The sequence below is a fragment of the Chrysemys picta genome, chromosome 1 (genome assembly GCF_011386835.1).
Source record: "Chrysemys picta bellii isolate R12L10 chromosome 1, ASM1138683v2, whole genome shotgun sequence".
Lineage (NCBI taxonomy): Eukaryota > Metazoa > Chordata > Testudines > Emydidae > Chrysemys > Chrysemys picta.
Genome location: NC_088791.1, coordinates 253,712,778 through 253,733,093, shown reverse-complemented (window position 1 = coordinate 253,733,093; position 20,316 = coordinate 253,712,778). Strand labels below are relative to the sequence as shown.

The 20,316-nt window shown below is 44.2% G+C and overlaps 2 protein-coding genes across 5 annotated transcripts in view; both read right to left on the bottom strand.

Annotated features, from left to right (window-relative positions):
• FGF14 (fibroblast growth factor 14) overlaps positions 1-20,316 on the bottom strand; it is a 648,909-nt gene that overhangs the window by 615,135 nt on the left and 13,458 nt on the right. The gene's annotated exons all lie outside the window — the stretch shown is intronic.
• On the bottom strand, positions 1,590-7,956 carry LOC135983024 (uncharacterized). The gene is made up of 3 exons (XM_065592248.1): positions 4,972-7,956; positions 3,154-4,919; positions 1,590-2,159 (listed from the first exon to the last, which is right to left on the bottom strand). The coding sequence occupies exons 2-3, from the start codon at positions 3,728-3,730 to the stop codon at positions 1,684-1,686; spliced, it is 1,053 nt and encodes a 350-aa protein (XP_065448320.1). The 5' UTR covers positions 3,731-4,919; positions 4,972-7,956; the 3' UTR covers positions 1,590-1,683.

Here is a 20,316-nt window from a genome sequence, read left to right as displayed (position 1 = left end):
GTCCCCTGCCCTGAAGCGCAGTGACACCCGGTTGCGAGCTGCACTGAGTGTACAGAAGCGAGTGGCCATAGCCCTGTGGAAGCTTGCAACGCCAGACAGCTACCGGTCAGTCGCGAACCAGTTTGGGGTGGGCAAATCTACCGTGGGGGTTGTTGTGATGCAAGTAGCGAAGGCAATCGTTGATGTACTGCTGCCAAAGGTAGTGACCCTGGGAAACGTGGAGGCGATCATAGATGGCTTCGCAGCGATGGGATTCCCAAACTGCGGTGGGGCCATAGATGGAACTCACATCCCTATCCTGGCACCGGACCACCAGGCCACCCAGTACATTAACCGAAAGGGATACTTTTCCATGGTGCTGCAAGCACTGGTGGACCACAGGGGACGTTTTACCAACATCTACGTGGGATGGCCGGGCAAGGTTCATGACGCTCGTGTTTTCAGGAACTCTGGTCTGTTTAGACGGCTGCAACAAGGTATTTACTTCCCGGACCACAAAATAACTGTTGGGGATGTGGAGATGCCTATAGTCATCCTCGGGGACCCAGCCTACCCGCTAATGCCCTGGCTCATGAAGCCCTATACTGGCGCCCTGGACACTGAAAAAGAACTCTTCAACTACCGGCTGAGCAAGTGCAGAATGGTGGTGGAGTGTGCTTTTGGCCGTCTCAAGGGGAGATGGAGAAGCTTACTGACTCGCTGTGATCTCAGCGAAACCAATATCCCCATTGTTATAGCAGCTTGCTGTGTGCTCCACAATCTCTGTGAGAGCAAGGGGGAGACCTTTCTGGCGGGGTGGGAGGTTGAGGAAAATAGCCTGGCTGGTGATTACTCACAGCCAGACAGCCGGGCGATTAGAAGAGACCAGCGGGAAGCGCTGTGCATCCGGGAGGCTTTGAAAGCAAAGTTCCTGAGTGAGCAGGGTAACCTGTGATTTTATAGTTTGTGTACTGAGAAGCTAAACCTGCCCCCGTTTCTTTACCCAGGTAATGTTGACTATCCTATCCAGTTACATACCCCCTTCACCCCCCCTCCAACACACGTGTCGAAATAAAAATAGTTCTACTTTGTTAAAGCACACCGTTTTCTTTAATACTGTTTTAGCGGGAATTTTTTAAAACTGGGACGCAGACTGTGGTGCGGGGCGGGTCTAGTGTTGTGATGCGAATGCAGCTTCTAAACTCAAGGATTGACAGGCTCCGCTGCGGTGGGATGCTTGTTTCAACGGAGCCTGTCACCCCTCCTGATCGGGACTGTGTGTATGGGAGGTCTATTTGACTTTGTGGCAGGGGGAGGACGGTTACAGATCCCATGCTGTGTGGCTCTGTGATCCTGTCTAAGGACCGGCGCTTAAGATCTGTAACTGCCCTCCCCCGCCACAAAGTCACAGAGCAACCCACCCCCCCCAACATTACATCAAAACAACCTCCCAGACTAACCGGGGCAACTAGTCACTGCATCACTGCACTGTGTATGTGCCCTGCTGCTGTGCCTGCCCCCGACTATGTACCCTGCCAAAGGAGACTGTCCTGTCCAATTTCCAACCCCCTTTCCCCTCCTCCTCCAAAAGAACATGATTGAAACAGTAGTTAACAGAAACGAATTTTTTATTATCAACTACACATGGCATTGGGAGGTGAAACTTGGACGTGGGCTTGTGTCAGGCGGGAAGGAAAGAACTTTTCAAATTTTGGGAAATGAGAGCCTTCTGCTACTAGAGCTCTCTGCAGGGGTGGAGTGAGAGTTAGCTGTGACTCTGCCGCCTCTCCTTCTTTGCACTTTGGGTGAGGTGGGTATGGGACTTGGTGGCGGGGGAGGGCGGTTAGAGATGGACTGCAGCGGGGCTCTGTCCTCCTGCCTCCGTTCCTGCAGAACATCCACAAGGCGCCGGAGTGTGTCCGTTTGCTCCCTCAGTAGTCCAAGCAGCGTTAGAGTCGCCTGCTGGTCTTCCTGCCGCCACCTCTCCTCCCGATCCATGTTGGCTTGGTGCATTCGGGTCAAGTTCTCCCGCCACTGGGTCTGCTGTGCTGCCTGGGCTTGGGAAGAGGCCATAAGCTCAGAGAACATGTCCTCCCGTGTCCTCTTCTTCCTACGCCTAATCCGCGCTAGCCTCTGGGAGTGTGATTCCAGGCTAGGTTGTGAGACAGTCGCAGACGGGGCTGTGGAAATGGGAAAAAGGGAGTGAATTCCTCTGAAAGATAAATGTAGTTGTGAACAAAGAACATAGTCTTTCTCTGTGAACAAGACCATGCACAGCACCTTTCACATGCGCACTCAGCACAAGGTCGAATTCTCGGCCTTCGCATTCTGTGCCTGGGGTCTTGAACAGCACATTTGAGAAGCGAGGCAGCACAACGGAATTTCTGTTGCAGGCAGACATGGTAAGCCGTACACTTGTGGCAGTTTAAAACTTTTATATTACCACTGGCCTCATTTCACATTTAAATCAATGTCAGTCCCTGCTGCCAGCAATCCGGCAAGCGGGAACTCTGCCCCTGTCCCACCCCCTCGCGGCTGTCCCCGGGAACGATCCCTTTCGGCTGCCCCTCTCCCGCCTCCACCGCGTGGCTGCAAACCAGCGGTGACAGTTCTGTAAAGGAACGGGAAAGCAGTCCCAACACTAACATTCCCCTACCTAATTAAAAGCAGGTCACCATGGCCGACATCACCCTGATGAGGATCTCCGAGAGCGACAAAGAGAGAATGCTCCGGGAAAGCCTCCAAAGACCAGGGCCGTATGCCGCCCTGCTGTGCAGAGCAATGATCCCCGAGTACCTGATAATCTCGTGGCGCGGCAACGTGTCGTACTTCGGAGGACCCAATAAGGCCGCTCTCCCCAAGAACCTCATGCAACGGCTTTCAAGTTACCTCCAGGAGAGCTTCATCGAGATGTCCCAGGAGGATTACTGCTCTATCCCCGCACATATAGACCGCATTTTACTGTAGCTGCAGTAGCAGGGAATACACAGTAGAGCGGCTTGTGCAGGACAATCACTGAAAACCGGACATTGCTAGATTTCTTTTCAAAACTTGCACTGCCCCTTACTAAACCGTTAAGCGCCTAGGGCACACTAATCATGAACAACCCATTCTTTTAATTGTTAATATTCCTGTTTTGTTAAAAATAAATGTTTAGATGTTTACAACACTTACTGGCTGATCCTTCACCAGATTCTGTGTCCGGGGTAATGGCTGGGGACGCTTCGTAGGGGATCTCTGTAAGGGTGATGAAGAGATCCTGGCTGTCGGGGAAATCAGCGTTGTGAGAGCTGCCAACTGCCTCGCCCTCCTCATCTCCTTCCTCATCTTCCCCGTCCCCTAACATGTCTGAGGAACCGGCCGTGGACAGTATCCCATCCTCAGAGTCCACGGTCACTGGTGGGGTAGTGGTGGCGGCAGCACCGAGGATGGAATGCAGTGCCTCGTAGAAACGGGATGTCTGGGGATGGGATCCGGAGCGTCCGTTTGCCTCTTTGGTCTTCTGGTAGCCTTGTCTCAGCTCCTTGATTTTCACGCGGCACTGCGTTGCATCCCGGCTGTATCCTCTCTCTGCCATGTCTTTAGAGATCTTCTCGTAGATCTTTGCATTCCTTCTTTTGGATCGCAGCTCGGAAAGCACGGACTCATCGCCCCACACAGCGATGAGATCCAAGACTTCACGATCAGTCCATGCTGGGGCTCTCTTTCTATTCACAGACTGCATGGCCATCACTGCTGGAGAGCTCTGCATCGTTGCCAGTGCTGCTGTGCTCGCCACGATGTCCAGACAGGAAATGAGATTCAAACTGGCCAGACAGGAAAAGGAATTCAAATTCAAATTTTCCCGGGGCTTTTCCTGTGTGGCTGGTCAGAGCATCCGAGCTCGCACTGCTGTCCAGAGCGTCAACAGAGTGGTGCACTGTGGGATAGCTCCCGGAGCTATTAGCGTCGATTTCCATCCACACCTAGCCTAATTCGACATGGCCATGTCGAATTTAGCGCTACTCCCCTCGTCGGGGAGGAGTACAGAAGTCGAATTAAAGAGACCTCTATGTCGAACTAAATAGCATCGCAGTGTGGACGGGTGCAGGGTTAATTCGATTTAACGGCGCTAACTTCGACATAAACGCCTAGTGTAGACCAGGCCTTAGAGAATGTTAAGACTGCACAGTTAAGCACACGTGCCAAAATTAGGGTTGCACACACAACTTTTTCTTTGCCCCTTTGAAACTATGTTTTATCATGTAATCTTTTAATTACAGGGTCACATACTGTTTCTCATATAATATATACCTTTTTCTATACCCTTACATTGTATAGCATCTTACAGTGATTTTTCTACTGACTTTTATTGCGTTGTCACAGTAGCTCAATATATGCTTACTAGCAAAGGACTTGCCACTTAGCCACTCAAGTTTATGGTAAGTATGAGTGAGGGTGGGCAAATGTGTGTTGTGATGGGAAGCTGTGTGCTTTGTGACTGGGTGTGTTGTGCTAGGAGATTTTGGTTGATTTGTTTTAGTGGCAAATAAGGGGTGTGTGCTGGGGTGAGGGGCTATCTGTATTTGGACTTGCAGGTTGTGTTGTTGTGTAGATGGTTGTGCTGATATGTGAGGTGGCAGCTAGGCACAAGGGTGTGGCAGTCGGGCTAAGTAATCCACCATCTGTGAAATCTCCCTCATACAACCAATGAAACTGTAGCATGCAAATTAGCTATTGAGTAATGATAGTGATTGGGTAATGGGTAGTGATTGGTTACCTCTGATATCACAGCAGAGATACACCCCTTTCTGTAGTTGTACACCAATTGTCAAGTCAAAATAGCTGAGAACTTCAAAATTGGTTGGTAACAGATTACAAACCCCCCACTCCACCCCTTCCATGAGGCCCTGCCCCCTGCCCCATCTCTTCCCACCCCTTCTCCGCCCCCATTCCAAACCCTTCCCCAAAGTCCCCGCCCCAACTCCGCCCCCTCTCTGCCCCTATTCCAACCCCTTCCCCAAATCCCCGACCCGGCCCCGCCTCTTCTCCGCCTCCTCCCCTGAGCGTGCCACGTCCCCGCTCCTCTCCCCTCCCTCCTGAAAAGTCCTTAGTGCCATCACATAGCCATTTGGCGGGGAGAAGGGCTGGGAGGTAGACACGGAGCACTGGGGGGGAGGAGGGGAGCTTGGCGGGTTGCAGGAAATAATTCCAGGGGGGAAGAGGGAGGGCAGGGAGTGAGGGGAGCTTCGCGGGCTGCAACAAATAACTCTGTGGGCCCCATGTGGCCTGAGTGTTTGAGACCCCTGTCTTAGGGGGAATTGTCTCTTTTTGTGTTTGAGCATGAAATCCTGACAGGCACCGAAAAATACACACACACAAACTGGGCAATCTCCTACCTTTTGCTTCTGTTAATAAGTCCTTCCCTAACACCACTTCCCCAGCCACTGATCTCACCTCCATCCTTCTGCCCTTCTTTCTGCAGGCCCACCCTCTAGCAGACAACACCTCACAGCAACAGAAGAATGGCCATAATGGGTCAGACCAATGGTCCATCTAGCCCAATATCCTGTCTTCTGACATTGGCCAATGCCAGGAGCTTCAGAGAGAATGAACAGAACAGGTCATCATCAAGTGATCCATCCCCTGTTGTCCACTCCCAATATTCAGAGGCTTAGGGACATCCAGAGCATGTGGCTGCGTCCCAGACCATATCTGCTAATAGCCATTGATGGATTTATCCTCCATTAACTTATCTCATTCTTTTCTAAACCCATACTTTTGGCCTTCACAACATCCCCTGGCAACTAGTTCCACAGCTGATTGTGCATTGTGGGAAGAAGTACTTCCTTATGTTTGTTTTAAATGTGCTGCTTATTAATTTCATTGGCTGACCACGGATCGGTGTGTTATGTAAAGGGATAAATAACACTCCCTTATTCACTTTCTCTACACCATTCATGATTTTATAGACTTCTATCATATCCCCAAGTCATGTTTTTTGAGCTGAAGAGGCCCAGTCTCTCCTCATATGGAAGCTGTTCCATATCCCTATGCATTTCTGTTGCCCTTCTCTGTACCTTTTTTAATTTTAATATATCTTTTTTGAGATTGGGCAAGCAGAACTACATGCTATATTCAAGGTGTGGGCGTACCATGGATTTATATAGTAGCATTATGATATATATTGTCTTATTTTCTATTCCTTCCCTAATGGTTCCTAGCATTGTTAGCTTTTTTGACTGCCACTGCACATTGAGCAGATATTTTCAAAGAGCTGTCCACAAAGACTCCAAGATCTCTATCTTCAGTGGTAACAGCTAATTTAGACCCACATCTTTTTACTAATGCTGGGCACTGCCCCTGTTCAACTCCCAACCCTGGATACAGTTCCCTGGTCCGCTACTTCCCTCAACCTTGGATACTGGCCTGCCCAGCTCCAGCCTTCACTCATGCCCAGTTCTTCCACCTTTCAGAACACTGCCCCAGGCTCCTGATCATCCCCTTTCTCCCTATCCCCTGGAGACTGTCCCTACTAGCTCCTTCTTCCTTTGTTCCACCCCAGATACTGACCCTGCCCAATTCTGGGAGTTTTCAACCAGATTAGGACTGATTCCATGCAAGATAGGGGGCAGGAAGAGACACACTCCTAGGATCTCTTCACACTCACCTCTGCTTCTCTCACCCCCACTTAGTGCTGGATAGAAGGAGGGGATGGGTAGGAGCTGCACCCTAGCAGGCTGTGATTCCCATACTGGGCTCAGGCCAGGGGTTCTCACAACAAATTTTTTGGTGACCTCAGAGAGAGGCCACAAACTCTTGCTGACAATTAAAAAAAAAACGTAATTAACTTTAGGAAAAACAAATAAATATGCACATATACTTGTCCAAATCGTTGTAATTTATTTATATGGCGGGGTGTAGTTTTTTGCAGACTCAATAATAACAATGTACAGTTGTCCCTATACTTTACAGGACCTGAACAGAATAGAAACACAAATAAGGTGTTTTGCATATTCCTGTCTTTTTTTGTTGTTGTTGTTTCTTTTGCTTTTTTGGTTTCTGGTTTCTGTTTTTCTTTTTTTTTAATAGAATTGATAGCTAGTAAGTCTGCTTCTGTGAAAAGTGGTATTTGTATGTTTGTTAATATCACTTTTCACAGCAGCAAACTTGTTACCTAGCTGGGAGGCAGTGAAAAGTGATATTAACACACATACAAATATCACTTTTCACAGCAGACTTATTCAGCCCTGGCAAGCCAGGGGACAAATTAAGCCTTGGATGGAGAGGTGGGTAGGGAGGCATTGGGGGCCAGGGGTGATGGGGTGGATGGGTCAGAGGCCAGGGGAGGCAGCGGGGGACAGAGGCGATGGGGGGATGGTGAGCCTGAAGCCCAATGGCCACAGTCTGCCACCACGTGGCTGAAGCTTGCCGCCTGCCACCCCAGGACTAACGCCAGAAGCCTGAGCCCCAATGCCCGCGGGAAGGTGGGGAACTCACACCAGCTGTCTGCTCCTCCAGTGGTTGTGGCTCCAGAGGGGGGCAGGGTGCAACCCCTACTTGCAGACCCAGGGGAGGGGCCAATGCTTTGCCCCTCCCCCCAATCATTGCCCAGGCAGCTGTGGCCGCAAGAAAAGCCTCTGGTGGCCGCATGTGAGAAACGCTGGCTCAGGCAGCACAAACAAGGGAACAGAGTTTCATACTGCAGGATAGAGCAAGCAGAGCAGCTGCCCCTGCTGGTAACAGCTGGACCTGTAATCCAATGCAATCTCTGTGCAGAAACAGCAACCTCTGGTTGCTGCAGCCAGAGCTGAAGCATTAGTTAGAGCTGAGGCAGTAATGCCAAGCTGTCAGAAATGCCTCCGATAAGCCAATCTTCATGCCGCATAATTGCAGCGCTCGCAAAAATATCATGAGAGTTGGCAACCTTGTTTAATTTGTATGCATATCTTATCAGCTATGTCTTCAGAATAAGGAGATAATATTGTAAAGCTATTCAGTTCCATGAGTATGGGCTGAATTCTGACACAGGCAAAAATTCCCCTCCCCCCCCCCCAAAAAAAAAAACAGATGTTACCCATGTGGTTTTATATTGTAGCACTTTTTTAAAAAGTCTAAAGAGAAGAAAAACAGTAGTGGGGAGAAGAAAGTGGTTTGTTGAACTCATCTTTGTTTCTGCATGAGGGCAGAGAGTAGAGCAGGAAACATAGCTACAAGCCTGTTGCTCCCCTCCTCACCAAAAAAAAAAAAAAATGTTGCTGTCATAGCCTAGTGTGGAAGCCATCATTAATGGCAATTCTACATACCTCAATATGTCCTCAGCCCAACAATTGAGCCAGTGGATCCTTATGTGTGGGAAGGCAGCAAGCATTTGCTTGCAGTTGCAAACTCCGATCATATGTGGCCGCTGTGGCCAGGGAAGCTCTTGTCTCAATGGTTGATCACAACCCTCAGCTAGCTGCACTAGACACTCCCCATCAATGCTCAGAGTGTGAGTGGTGTCCACTGGCTCCTTGGACTCCTTTGAGGAGCAGTGGGCACTGTCCAGGGCTTTCTACTCGGCATCCCCATCCAGAACTCTGATTTTCAACCTTTGACCCATCCTCCAATCCCTTTTTTTGTATTTGTTGTTCCGGGATTTGTTGTTCCTCCCCCACTGTTAAGACAGGAGGGCCTTTAGTTTTGTGCAGCCTAAGCCCACCCATCCCAGTTTCTGCAATAGGTAGACACTCCCCCTCAAACACACACCCAGCATCCACACTCACCTACCCCATCCACAGCCATCCTACCCCAGCACCCACCCCATGACCCTGCTATACAACTCCCCCCAGACAGCCACTAGACAAGGGGTAGCCAACCTGTGGCTCCGGAGCCGAATGCAGCTCTTCAGAGGTTAATATGTGGCTCCTTACCTAGGCATGGATTCCAGGGCTGGAGCTATAGATGCTAACTGTCCAATGTGCTGGGAGGTGCTCACTGCTCAACCCCCTGCTTTGCCCTAAGCCCTGCCCTCACTCCATCCCCTCCCCCAACCACCCTTCCCCTGAGCCTGACATGCCCTCGCTCCTCCCCACATAGCCTCCTGCACATGTGAAACAGCTGACTGCAGGGGGAGGAGAGAGTAGGTGCTGATTGGTGGGGGCTGCCAGCAGGCAGGAGGTGCTGGGGGCTGGGGAGCAGATGGGGGGCTGCTGACGTATTACTGTGGCTCTTTGGCAATGTACATTGGTAAATTCTGGCTCCTTCTAAGGCTCAGGTTGGCTGCCCCTGCACTAGACACCATCTTACACCCACCGACCTATCCCAACACCTGTAGATGCACTCCTACTTCCCTAGCACTGGCCTACTCCAATCACAGCTACCACATTTTGTGCAGCTCCATGTTCCAGCTCAGGCCACTGTTTAGGTCAATATGTGTTGACCTCAAGCTGAAATTTATGGTGATATGCAAATATTTTTGAAAATTTAAATTAGCTCAATTTGCATAAAATATCACACATGAAGATCAGTAGGAAAAACTGTATATATGTTCTAAAACAAAGGTAAGTGAACATTCTGTTGAAACTTTTAGAACTGTGATGCAGAAGTTATAAATTTTATTTTCCATAGATATGCATTGTATAAGCAACAGAATGAAATATATATGGGAAGGACTGCACTGACAATTTTACTACTGAACTGACTGGTTAATTTTTTTTAAGTGTTTCCAGTATTGTTTAAAATTCTTAGTTTTTGTTAAATGTGAATGTTTGAATACTAAATAACTTGCAGTGTTAGCCAGCTATTAGTAAGATCTCATGTTATTTTTTCACCAGTTTAAATGCAGTGTCCTGAGCCTGATTCTGTGTAATGCTTTCCAAAGAGTTCCAAAAAGACAGAACTCAGGTTTGTGCTCCAGCAGAGTTAAACTGAAATGCATGAAGAGGAGTGTAATAGTAGAAGACATGATTTGCCTCAATATACTGATACATGGGGGCACACACACAAAACAACTGTCACTAAAAAAACAAGTTCTACAAGACAATCCTGCATTAGATGCACAGAAAGTAGTGAATGAAAGCCATTCCACAGAAGTGTCAGAAATAAAACACAGCAGTTCCTGTCATGAAACACCAGGATTTTTTCACTCATTGGGCAAACCCAATAATGGACTTATGGTTTCATTTTCCTCTTCTAGCTGTAAGTAATGTGGCCACACCAGCTCATAAAAATATAGTGTATGGTTCACCCCAAAGAGTGTATATATTCTGTCCCTACTAATATCTGTATGTAAAGAGAGAAAACAAGAAATAGAATGATAGAAAAAGCAAGCAGGGAACAAATACTTTTGCTAAGTGGTGACACGTTGTTTTCTTGGGCAGTGCAACAGGACATCGGATTCTGCTTCCTTTTGTCATGCTAGCATACGGTAAGTACTCAGACTTAACCCGAGTGGCAATGCCAATCATTCCTCTTATTAAACTGATCAGTTTACTTTAACAACTAGGAGGAGAAGATAGAAAGCTGAGGGAGTTATTCCCCTATCCATCCTCCTTCATCTGTTGTTAAACATTTATCATTCAAACCTTGAAACAGCTGCCATTATTATCTGTAGAAAAACTATGTCTACTGGTGACCAGACATTATAGAAGACTTAACACATTAATGGAGTCCCTTATCTGATGGCTAGATCCACTGCAATCTGGACCTTCTATGCATTACTGAAATGAAATTAAAACCAGTAGGTACCCTCTGTGGCGATAAACAGCTCTACCAATTAGCCTCAATTGGAGGCTTCCTCTAGCAGAGACAGTAACAAGTGTGCTAAAACTCTTCTTAGCTAGAAGTCATTCTTTACGAATTTTACAAATACCAGTGCTGAATGTCTTCTAAAGAACTGGAAGCTTTGTGGTAAAGATAGCATCTGTCTCTCTCTCAGAGTGAGAAGTGTGCAAAATTACTGTGCTGTCATACTCTCGGTGAAGGTGGTAGGGCTGCATATATTTAAGGTTGCTTGACACGTCCTATTATTTTTAGATGCTTTTAACTTTGCCAAATTTTAACCATTTAAAAGCTGGAAATTTTCATGCTGGATGTCTGCCTCAGGCTGGATTTTTCTGGAAAAGTTTCAACTAAAAAGGGTCCAGCCACTTCTGAGAACAAGATCAGGGACAAACATGTTGTTTTGCACAGATTAAAAAAAAATGCAAAGGTTTTATTGAGGAACTCCAGGACAGTGTTTCCCAAACTTGGGATGCCACTTGTGTAGGGAAAGCCCTTGGCGGGCCGAGCCGGTTTGCAGTTTTTTAAAGGCCCAGTCATCAGTGGAAGCAAATCTCTCTAGCATCTCTCATTTTAAATAAACTGCAGCAATTTACACAAGCTGAGAATCTGGCCCAGAGTGTTTGGAGCTCATGGCCATAATCTAGATGTAGTTTGGCTGCTTTGCCCCATGTGGCTGGTGGAATCTTGCCACAGAGTCAACTAGCCCCAGGAGAAAGTATATAGGGGATCCTCCAATGGTGTAGTAGTCACAATGATAGCTCTGTGCCATCTCCCTCCTGCTGCTTGTGTGAGGGAGTTGTGGCCAGAGGAAATGGGGCAGGGGAGCGATGCTCCTACTTGCTGTTAACCCTGCTTGCTATTTCAACCCATTGGGGTCACTGGCAAGCAGCATCTCTAAGCTGAAGCAGGAGACTTGACAGCTGGTGCAGTATCAAGGAAAAGTAAAAGTGAGCTTTATGTTATCTTTATATCCACTCACGACCTGCACTTCACAGCCATAGACAAGGATCTGGTGCCATATTTCTATAAAGGAACAATTTAACAACTCAGTATCAGTTTCCACACTTTTAGGAAGCCTAACAACCTAAATTCTATGACTGACAGGAAGTAGTTCTTGGTTTCCCCAACCTTTCTGCTGACTGATTCAGTTTCATTAAAGTATAAACAGCAGGAGCTCCTCCTGAATCTTAGTGCCTAAGATGCAAATGTTATCATTCAAGCCTCTGAATAACAATATGCTGCTAATAGTAAATTTTCTCAATGCTGTAGAAATTTGCTTCTGCTCTTGAATATCACTTATGTTAACAACTGCATATCATTCAGATTTTGAGATCTAATTTGGAAGATTAAAACCCTAACATCATTAGTTATCTTCTTGCACCTGAAGTAGTAGCCATTAGAAAGTCAACATTTGCCAGAGAGATTATAAATAATTTACCTGCAAATGGTTAGTCTTGCTGCACCCTATTACACAGTATACTAGATGGCCTCCAACATGCCCCACCCAACTCTGCTGGCTAATGCAGAAGGTGAACAGAGACATGACCCTGACTCTATCCTCATCCTAGCACCACTGATCTTAATCCTCATATGCCCACAGCACAAGAAACAGGTCTGTGCTTAGCCCTAACAACATAGGGAGTGGTGGGGGAGAAAAGAGCTAGGCACCATCTCATCCTTGATATACCAAGTGCAGAATTAGGCATAATCTAGCCCTTGACATGCCAAGTGAACAATATAATTTCATGTTAGATTATTGTGATTTCATTTTGTTTTGTTTTTTTAATTGCCTCTGGGACATTCAGCACACATTTGTAGTGCTACATTTTAATGAAAAAAGAAAAGGTTAAGATAATTCAGAGGAATGCCATGAGAACTATATAACACAATAATATCCCTTGCTATTGCCTAGTGTGTGGTGGACTTTAGATATAAAGCAACAGGTTTCTTGGTCTCCTGAGATAGAAAACTATGACCACCTGGAATTCTAATTTCATTTTGTGGTAATATTTTTTCTACATAATTTTTGTGCATAAAAAGATTTTCAGAGAGACCATGTTCCACTCTTGGTTACAAAAGTGAAGATGCATTTGAAAAAGAATGGTAGTGCCCCTGCTCTTGTAGCTTCTGTGAACTCTTTATTTCATGAAATAAAACAATTAGTACATATGAAACACACACAAAAAAGACAATCTCCTTTGTCTCTCTGGAGCATTATGTTACTCAAACAGCAAAAGTAACAATACAAAGAAAAAATGTTATTCAGGACTAAGGTTAGCTCCAGTGAACAATGAATCAGTACTAATTTAAAAGGACATTGGCAAGGTATAAACATTTTTCTTACTGGCATTAATCTGACCACCTTAAATTACTGAAATTAGAAAAGTTTTTAAAACTCTACTTCACTTTTCATTATTTATGCTGCTCATTAACTTTTTGCATTTCACTCAGTTTGGACAATGAAACTAGATTAGCCACTTTCACTTTTGTTTCTAGTTAATTTCCTTTACTAAATCTCATGCAAATACAAACTTCCAGTTTCTGATAGTAGTGCCTAACTGAAGATAGCCTCCTGCACATTTTGCACTACAGTTAGCCCACTGGGCAGTCCTGAACTGGAAATTTTAGAAAGAATGGGCCACATTCACTGCTAGCATAAGAGGTGACAACTCCACCGAAGACAATAGAATTACACCTGCTTGCACAAGTGGTGAATTTGGCCCAACAAATACAGTGGCTCTGCACTTTTTGGATGCATACGTCTCATCAGACTTCATCTTTGCGTTCACAATCCCTTCAAAACTACTGCACGAGATTTGATTAGGTGGCACAGAATTTACAATGTGCAGTTCAAAATGAACATACTGTATTGTGAGTCAGTTAATGTAGTAAAAACAGCCCTTATCTAAGCCTCAAGGTACAGTAATAGCTAGGAACAGTCCAAACCTGTAGAAATAGAGGAAAAACAATCTGAACAGCTCCCATTCCAATCTCTGAGAAACTGGGCAGAGTAAGGGAGAATGAAGGAATGTGCAAAAATATTATTTTCCGTTTACTGAAGAAAAAATAAACTAATTCTATCTCTTGTAAAAATTATTAATTTGAAGTACGGTAGCTGCCTAAACTGAACTTGCTTTTTTACTGTTTAAAAACATACCTTTTTAAAGATAGCAAAGGGTTACAAACATCAGATGGATTAATATAGAGAGACAGATAGATATATGGTCTGATCCTACTCCCATTGAATCAATGAAGTTTTGCAAGATTGAATGCACTGTTAAAGCTATTGAGATTCTAAAGTAGATCTAAAAAATAATAATAGTACTGAAGAAAGTGGGTGGTTCTATTACACACAGAAACCAAATAGTCAAATTTCAAATTATCTACATACTTTTGTTTATTGGATGAATACCATCTATTCAAACCAACACAGGAGACCTTATTTCAGAGCCTGATGATCCTTAGCCGATTGAAGTCAATGGGTGTCTTTCCATTCACTTCAAAGGACTTTGGATCGGAATTTGTGTTTTACATACTTATTTAAATCTGGTACCTTAAAGACTGTGATATGACCTGCTAGCAGTAGAATGAGAACCTGAAAATGTCAACATCAGCATCAGTGCCATAATACGGTTAGGATTTAAATGATCACAAAAAGGTTTTGAAATTAAAGGTAACCTGCAGAGGTAAAGAACCAGATTCTAGTGCAGATATGTGATGCAAGTTCACCCTCCCACTCCCCCTGAATCAAACTATAGGGATATTCAGCCCTAAAAGCAGACCTGTAGGTCTTCTTTCAGCTTCTATACCATCCATTGCACCCAAGACCAATTGGCTGGCACTCCTAGATGACCCCCTTGCACACACTGTGGTGATATCACCAGAAACAGAGCAGAAGCCAAGTGGCCAACATGGGAGTGGGTGCTGCAGGACTTAAGAGAATCAAACTAGAGATCAGTTTAGAAGTAATAATGCATTAGCTGTCTCTAAGAGCCTGGGGGCATACAGTGAATATTGGGAGCTCCTGGGATATTGTACTTTACTTTAGTAGGTCACCTTTAATGTTCCACTGATAAGTACATAACTTAAGGCTACAGTTCCAACCTTTCTAGCTGCAGATTCAATACTACAGTTGGGCACTGATTTACACAGTGAAGGCAACCTCTGCTGCAAGTCGAAGCACATCATATTTTGTTCTTTGAATGAAAACCTATAAAGAGTCTCTATAATACAGCGAAACCTATGGAAATACTTCTCATTTTTGGTCACCTATGGATTTGGGTTACTCTTATTATCTAAAAACTTCAAAAACTCTGAAGCACAATCCTGAGTATACTTACAGGGGAATCATGTAATGATAGACATACTAGCTTCATTCTCTCCCCCATCTAGCCTCTTCACCCCTCCTCCCAACATAAATCCCCACTGCACAGTGGGGCGTAGAAGCAGAGCTCTGCAAAATGTTGTGCTCAGCTGAACCTAAGCAAGTTTCAGAAATCCTGCCCTTCCCTCCTATTACTAGTATTCACCCTTTTTTATTCTGAGCAGTGCCCTCTGCACCCTAGGAAGAAGGACAGGATTTGCCCTCCACCCCAAGTAAACTCAAGTGCCAGTTCCAGCCTGTGTCACCTGCTTCCAACCTGCTTCGCATTACAAAATAGTGTCACCATGCTTAACCTTGGATCAGAAGAGTGTCAAGTGCTGCATTCCACACTTCTTATTATTATGAATATATAGCATTATAAGTGTGCATGGCACTTCCTCTTTCTCCCCTTCTTCAGTTCCGGTTGAGGTGGGAAGAAGAAGAAAGACTGCCACTACTCTGTGGGTTTGGGACTACAGAGAAGGCCTAGCACCTAGCCTTCCTAAAGCTGTTGGGAAGGAAAGAGAAGCTTGAAATGCTACAGATGCCCATCATTTGGACAGCAGATCTGGGCTTCCAGCAGCCTTGTGTAGTACACACAACTGCAAGGGGTGATGAGAAGGCCATGCCTCCAATCCCAGGTTGGAGAGGGAGAGATATGTTAGAAGGTAGGCCAACTCCTGTCATAGTGAAACTCTGCTTCTAGTGAATTTTAGTTGTGTCGGAGAGTGGACAGAAGTATAAACACCACTTCAATACAAGTGGATTCTACTGTGTGCTGTTCTTTGTGTTCAGGTGGCAAGGTAGGGATGTATACAATTTACAATTCAATTTCACAGCAAAGGTGGGGAAATCTTTTTTACTTAGAACAGTAAATAATCTCTAATTAGATAGCTACGTATCGAGGGGCAGCAAAAATTCGACTAGTTACCCATATTAAACTGTTATGAATAGAATGGTGTCCTTTAACAGAACTCTGGCAGAAAATATAGAAACTACAACCTATTTCTTGAAAATAGTGCAATAACAGCTTCTCCAACTCTAAAACTATTGTCTTTCTTTTTCTGTTACTAAAGAGTAGAAATTGAATACAGATACAAAATGAACTTGTGAAAACTTTAACGACATCCTTTCACTGTAAAAGAATTTCCTCTTGATGTACGGATGTACTCCAGGAGCCACCAGGACAAATATCAAGTTTTAGTCACAGCTGATTTCTAGCCCTAATGTAATTGTTAATGTAGGGTTCACTACTAGTCTAAATAGACTGTTTATAATGGGATCCCACAAGCTCTTCTGAAAACATTGTATTGGCACCTGACCAACTATATCTCAATGAGCCGTATGAGAGTTTTCAGAAACACTCTGGCTTCTTGAAAGAGAACAGAAAGAACTGTCTGTTAAATACAACAGAGCCCCTGCTTCTAACTGCTCCTTTAGCCAGATTTTTATGTTCTATTCCTGCAGTCTCTGACTTCATAGTTAATTCAAAAGTGTGTTTTGAAGTCCATTGATGTAAGTACGATATATAGGCCCTTAATAGGATGCAGCATACACAGAAACAGCCAATTCACTAGCTTCTTTGGCCTTTTGGAACAGTACTTTTAACATGAGCATGTCACCGATTTCTACAACAACAGTCAGATCTTTCTGTGCTAGGTAAGAAAATTAATTGTCACAGGACACTTGTAAGAGATTTAGAATACTATTACTGAAGACCCTCTAAGCAAGAAATTGTTGATGCCACTTACAGCGGAAAAGAAGGGAGCGGATGGATTGCTTACTAATTTGCATAAGCAAGGCACTGAAGAGGTTGCAATTTTTTTCTTTTAACGTTTCTTTATTAAAGTGATTATCCAAAAAGTGTCCTAGAGCTTCCTGTTACATCTAGCAAGACTTGGATTTTACTTAATACTACACTGGGGTCCACTAGCACATACTCCTGTGCTCACATGGAGTCCCACTGAAGAGTGGATACCAATGCAGGACAGGGCCACTGACTACACTGAAAGGGAGAGTCTATTTTATACCATTCTATCTAGCCAAGGATTGCAAATATTTTGAAAAGTCTTAATGTGCTTTCCCAGTTCCTCACCGGTGGCACTGAGACTTCTGAAATCTATTCACATAACATCCAGACCTTTTCTGATTTCCACTGAGGTGTAATACACAATAGAGCACAAGAAAATGAATGTGCAGAAATCTCTGTTTAAGAGAAGAAGCCTAATCCTCTTTGAGAGGAAAACCCAAAGGAAACACACTTGTGCCCCATGGAGAAATTCCATAGTTCATTCACTACTTGCTCTATATTGTTCCAGGATTTCTGTAGTTTTATATTAGTGCATTGTACATTAATTCCCTGGAGTGAGAGTGTTGGGAGAACTGTTTGTTTTGTAAACTAATCACTATAGCTTAAAGATTGAAAGGAGAATGGAGTCGGCTCAGACTGCCCCAAGACCTGCCCAAACAGTTGTGGATTAGCACAGATCCAATTTATCTTTAGATCCCTGTTCTTCTATGGACAAGGCCCTCTGATCCATCTGGGGACTCACTGCTGGAGAAGAATGGAGCCAGGAGGCACAGGGGCTGGGGATTTGGGTTATGAGTAAGGCCTCGGTCTTGCTGCCTCCTGTCTTTCATTTTACCACACTACTGTGTTTTGTTGCATAGGGCATGATCTGATATACTCCGTAACCTTGTGATAAATTCAGACCTAAGAGGCAGTAAACATACAGGATGGCAAAGCACTGCAGCTAACCCTGAAGTAGCTAGGCCAACCAGAAAAATTAAAACCCGAAGCAACATTTATGCATTTCCAGTCCCCTTCTCTGAAAGGAGAAAAGACAAATTCCCATCCCTCCTAAAATCTAGAGATGGCAGGTGTAGACTCAGCCTGATTCCTGATCGTCCCGAGAGGCCTCTTTTCTCTCCTTTCTCTAGTGCCTTTGCCTCCTCAATCTAGAACTGAGGCCTTCCAATGTAAGGCTGCTAGCAAGGAGCTTTCCAAAAGATGGAGTAAAGCTGGCTCTGTTGGCTAGCAAGGCAGAAGGCAGCCACTGTAAGTAATAGGCAAACTATAAATTTTCTCTCTCATGTGTGAAGCCAAACCTGAGAGGGATTGCCTACAAATGAAAACCTGATCGAGATTTTTGAGGTCTCTGGGAGAACCCCAGAGTAGTCTGTCTGGACCCCCTTGGAATTACTGACACCCATTTGAGCCCACAATTTGGGGCAATTACAAGGGTCATTATGTTAGTGTGATACTGACTTGAGTAACAGCTGCCAAATAACCGAGTAAACTGTGAAGCGTTTATATTGAAAGTCTTACTTGTATATTACTAAAAGTAGTTTACTGGACTAGATGGTTTGATTTGTTTTTAAACCTACAGAGTGGTTAGTCATGTTATTAGTGGTTTCAATAACCCTAGATCTGTGTAATATACTCACATGCTGAATCCAACACCCCTACTGTGCTCTATTTTAAGACAGACAAATCTATGTGCCATGACCATAGCTTATCGCAATTCCTCTGACTGCAATTATTCAAAGATTCAAAACAAGAAACATCTTTTCCGGTTAATTGCAGCCTCCTTCTTTGCCCCAGATTAAATATTGATACTTTGTTCTTTCAAATATATAATTTGCAAATGAATGGTTGTGCTAAGGGTTTGTCCAGGAATTGCGAAAGAACAAAATAAACAAACAATGTTTAAATTCAACCATTCAGAGTGGTTAGTATTGAGTTTACTGACAAACGTAGCCTCTCCATCCTAGGAGAAAAATATTAAGAGATTTCCACCAAGTACTACATGCTGAATTTTTCCAAAATTCAAACAAACAAGACAATCAGGACTACTTCGTTATTTCTGATTTTCATTAAAAATGGGTGAAATTCATTTTAGTATAGTAGGCCACTCCACGTAAGCTCTTTGATGCGAGCACAGTAATTTATTACATATTTGTACAGTATCTAGCACCGTGAGGTCCAACTTGGTTGTGGCCTTTAGATGCTACCACAATATAAATGTTAAATAATAATAAGAATTACTCTTTCCAAACCACTTGGTGCTTTAAAATGTGTAGAAGTATCCGTGTGGGAAATTTATCCTGTATAAACTAAAAAATTATCTCAATTCCTCTAGTGTCAAACCCTTCTATATCTTTTAACGGTTTCACCCATCATGTCAATTCTCACCTGAAATTTTATGTTTTGTAAAAATAAGGTATACAAACCCAAAACCAATAGAAATATATATTTACAGTACTTTTAAGAGTTCCAGTGTAAACTATATTTTCAAAGAAACAAAACATTTCCCTGCAGCCTTTGCAACCCAAATCCTGCAGCATTGTAATAGCGTATGAGCACCTTAATTTCTTTTAAAAAAGTGAAACTTACTAGTATATTTTCATTCTCCAACATGGGAATATGCATGTGTGATGCTGGGTAGGCCAGGTGCCTGTCTTGACAAGGCTGCAAGCATAAGCTAAGAACTGGCAAACTCATAGCTGGAGACCAGACTGGTTCACTTACGTGTTAGTGCTGTTCCATGTTATAGTGCTTATAAGACGGTATTTAGTGTTTAGGCTCTATACAAAGTTTGTAAATTGCTGCATCCATTAATCTTATTTGTAATGTCTGTGTTTTGATTTATAACTTTGAAAATGTTTGCTCTAAACTTGTGAACAAAAATGGGAATGGTGTTTCCTCATGCCTGTCCAGAAGAACTATCAAAATTAGATGGGTCATCAAGGAACACCACAATTCAAAGGATTGGTTAATGGCCCTATCGCATCTTAGAAATGCTACATGCAAGGAAGCTCGTCCTATGGAGCTGGAGGCTGAATGAAGGAAATAAAACAAAGACACAGGAAAATTTTTCATCTCTTTGCTGTCTGAACTCTTACAGGGCCAGAAACACCCCAAACTGAACCAAAGATCCCCAGGGGTCTGCCCTGAAAGACACTTTGAATTGACAGACTACTACTACACTCTTAGGATTTAGATTGCAACTCATGTGTGTTTACTGTTGCTTGCTATAACCTGTAAATAACTCTTATTTGTTTTCCGAGTTAATAAGCCTTTAGATAGTTTATTACAGAATTGGCTACAGGCATTGACTTTGGTGTAAGATCTAGGATACCACTTGGTCTGGGGTAAGTGACAGGTCTCCTGGGACTGGAAGCAACCTGAATATTTTATGATTTTTGGTGTAGGTGGCTATTTATCACTA

Coding starts and splice junctions, on each gene's coding strand:
- LOC135983024 (XM_065592248.1), bottom strand. CDS start 3,730: ATGCAGAGCTCTCCAGCAGTGATGGCCATGCAGTCTGTGAATAGAAAG. Junction 2,160..3,153: donor ATCTGGTGAAGGATCAGCCA/GTAAGTGTTGTA, acceptor CCATTTCCACAG/CCCCGTCTGCGACTGTCTCA.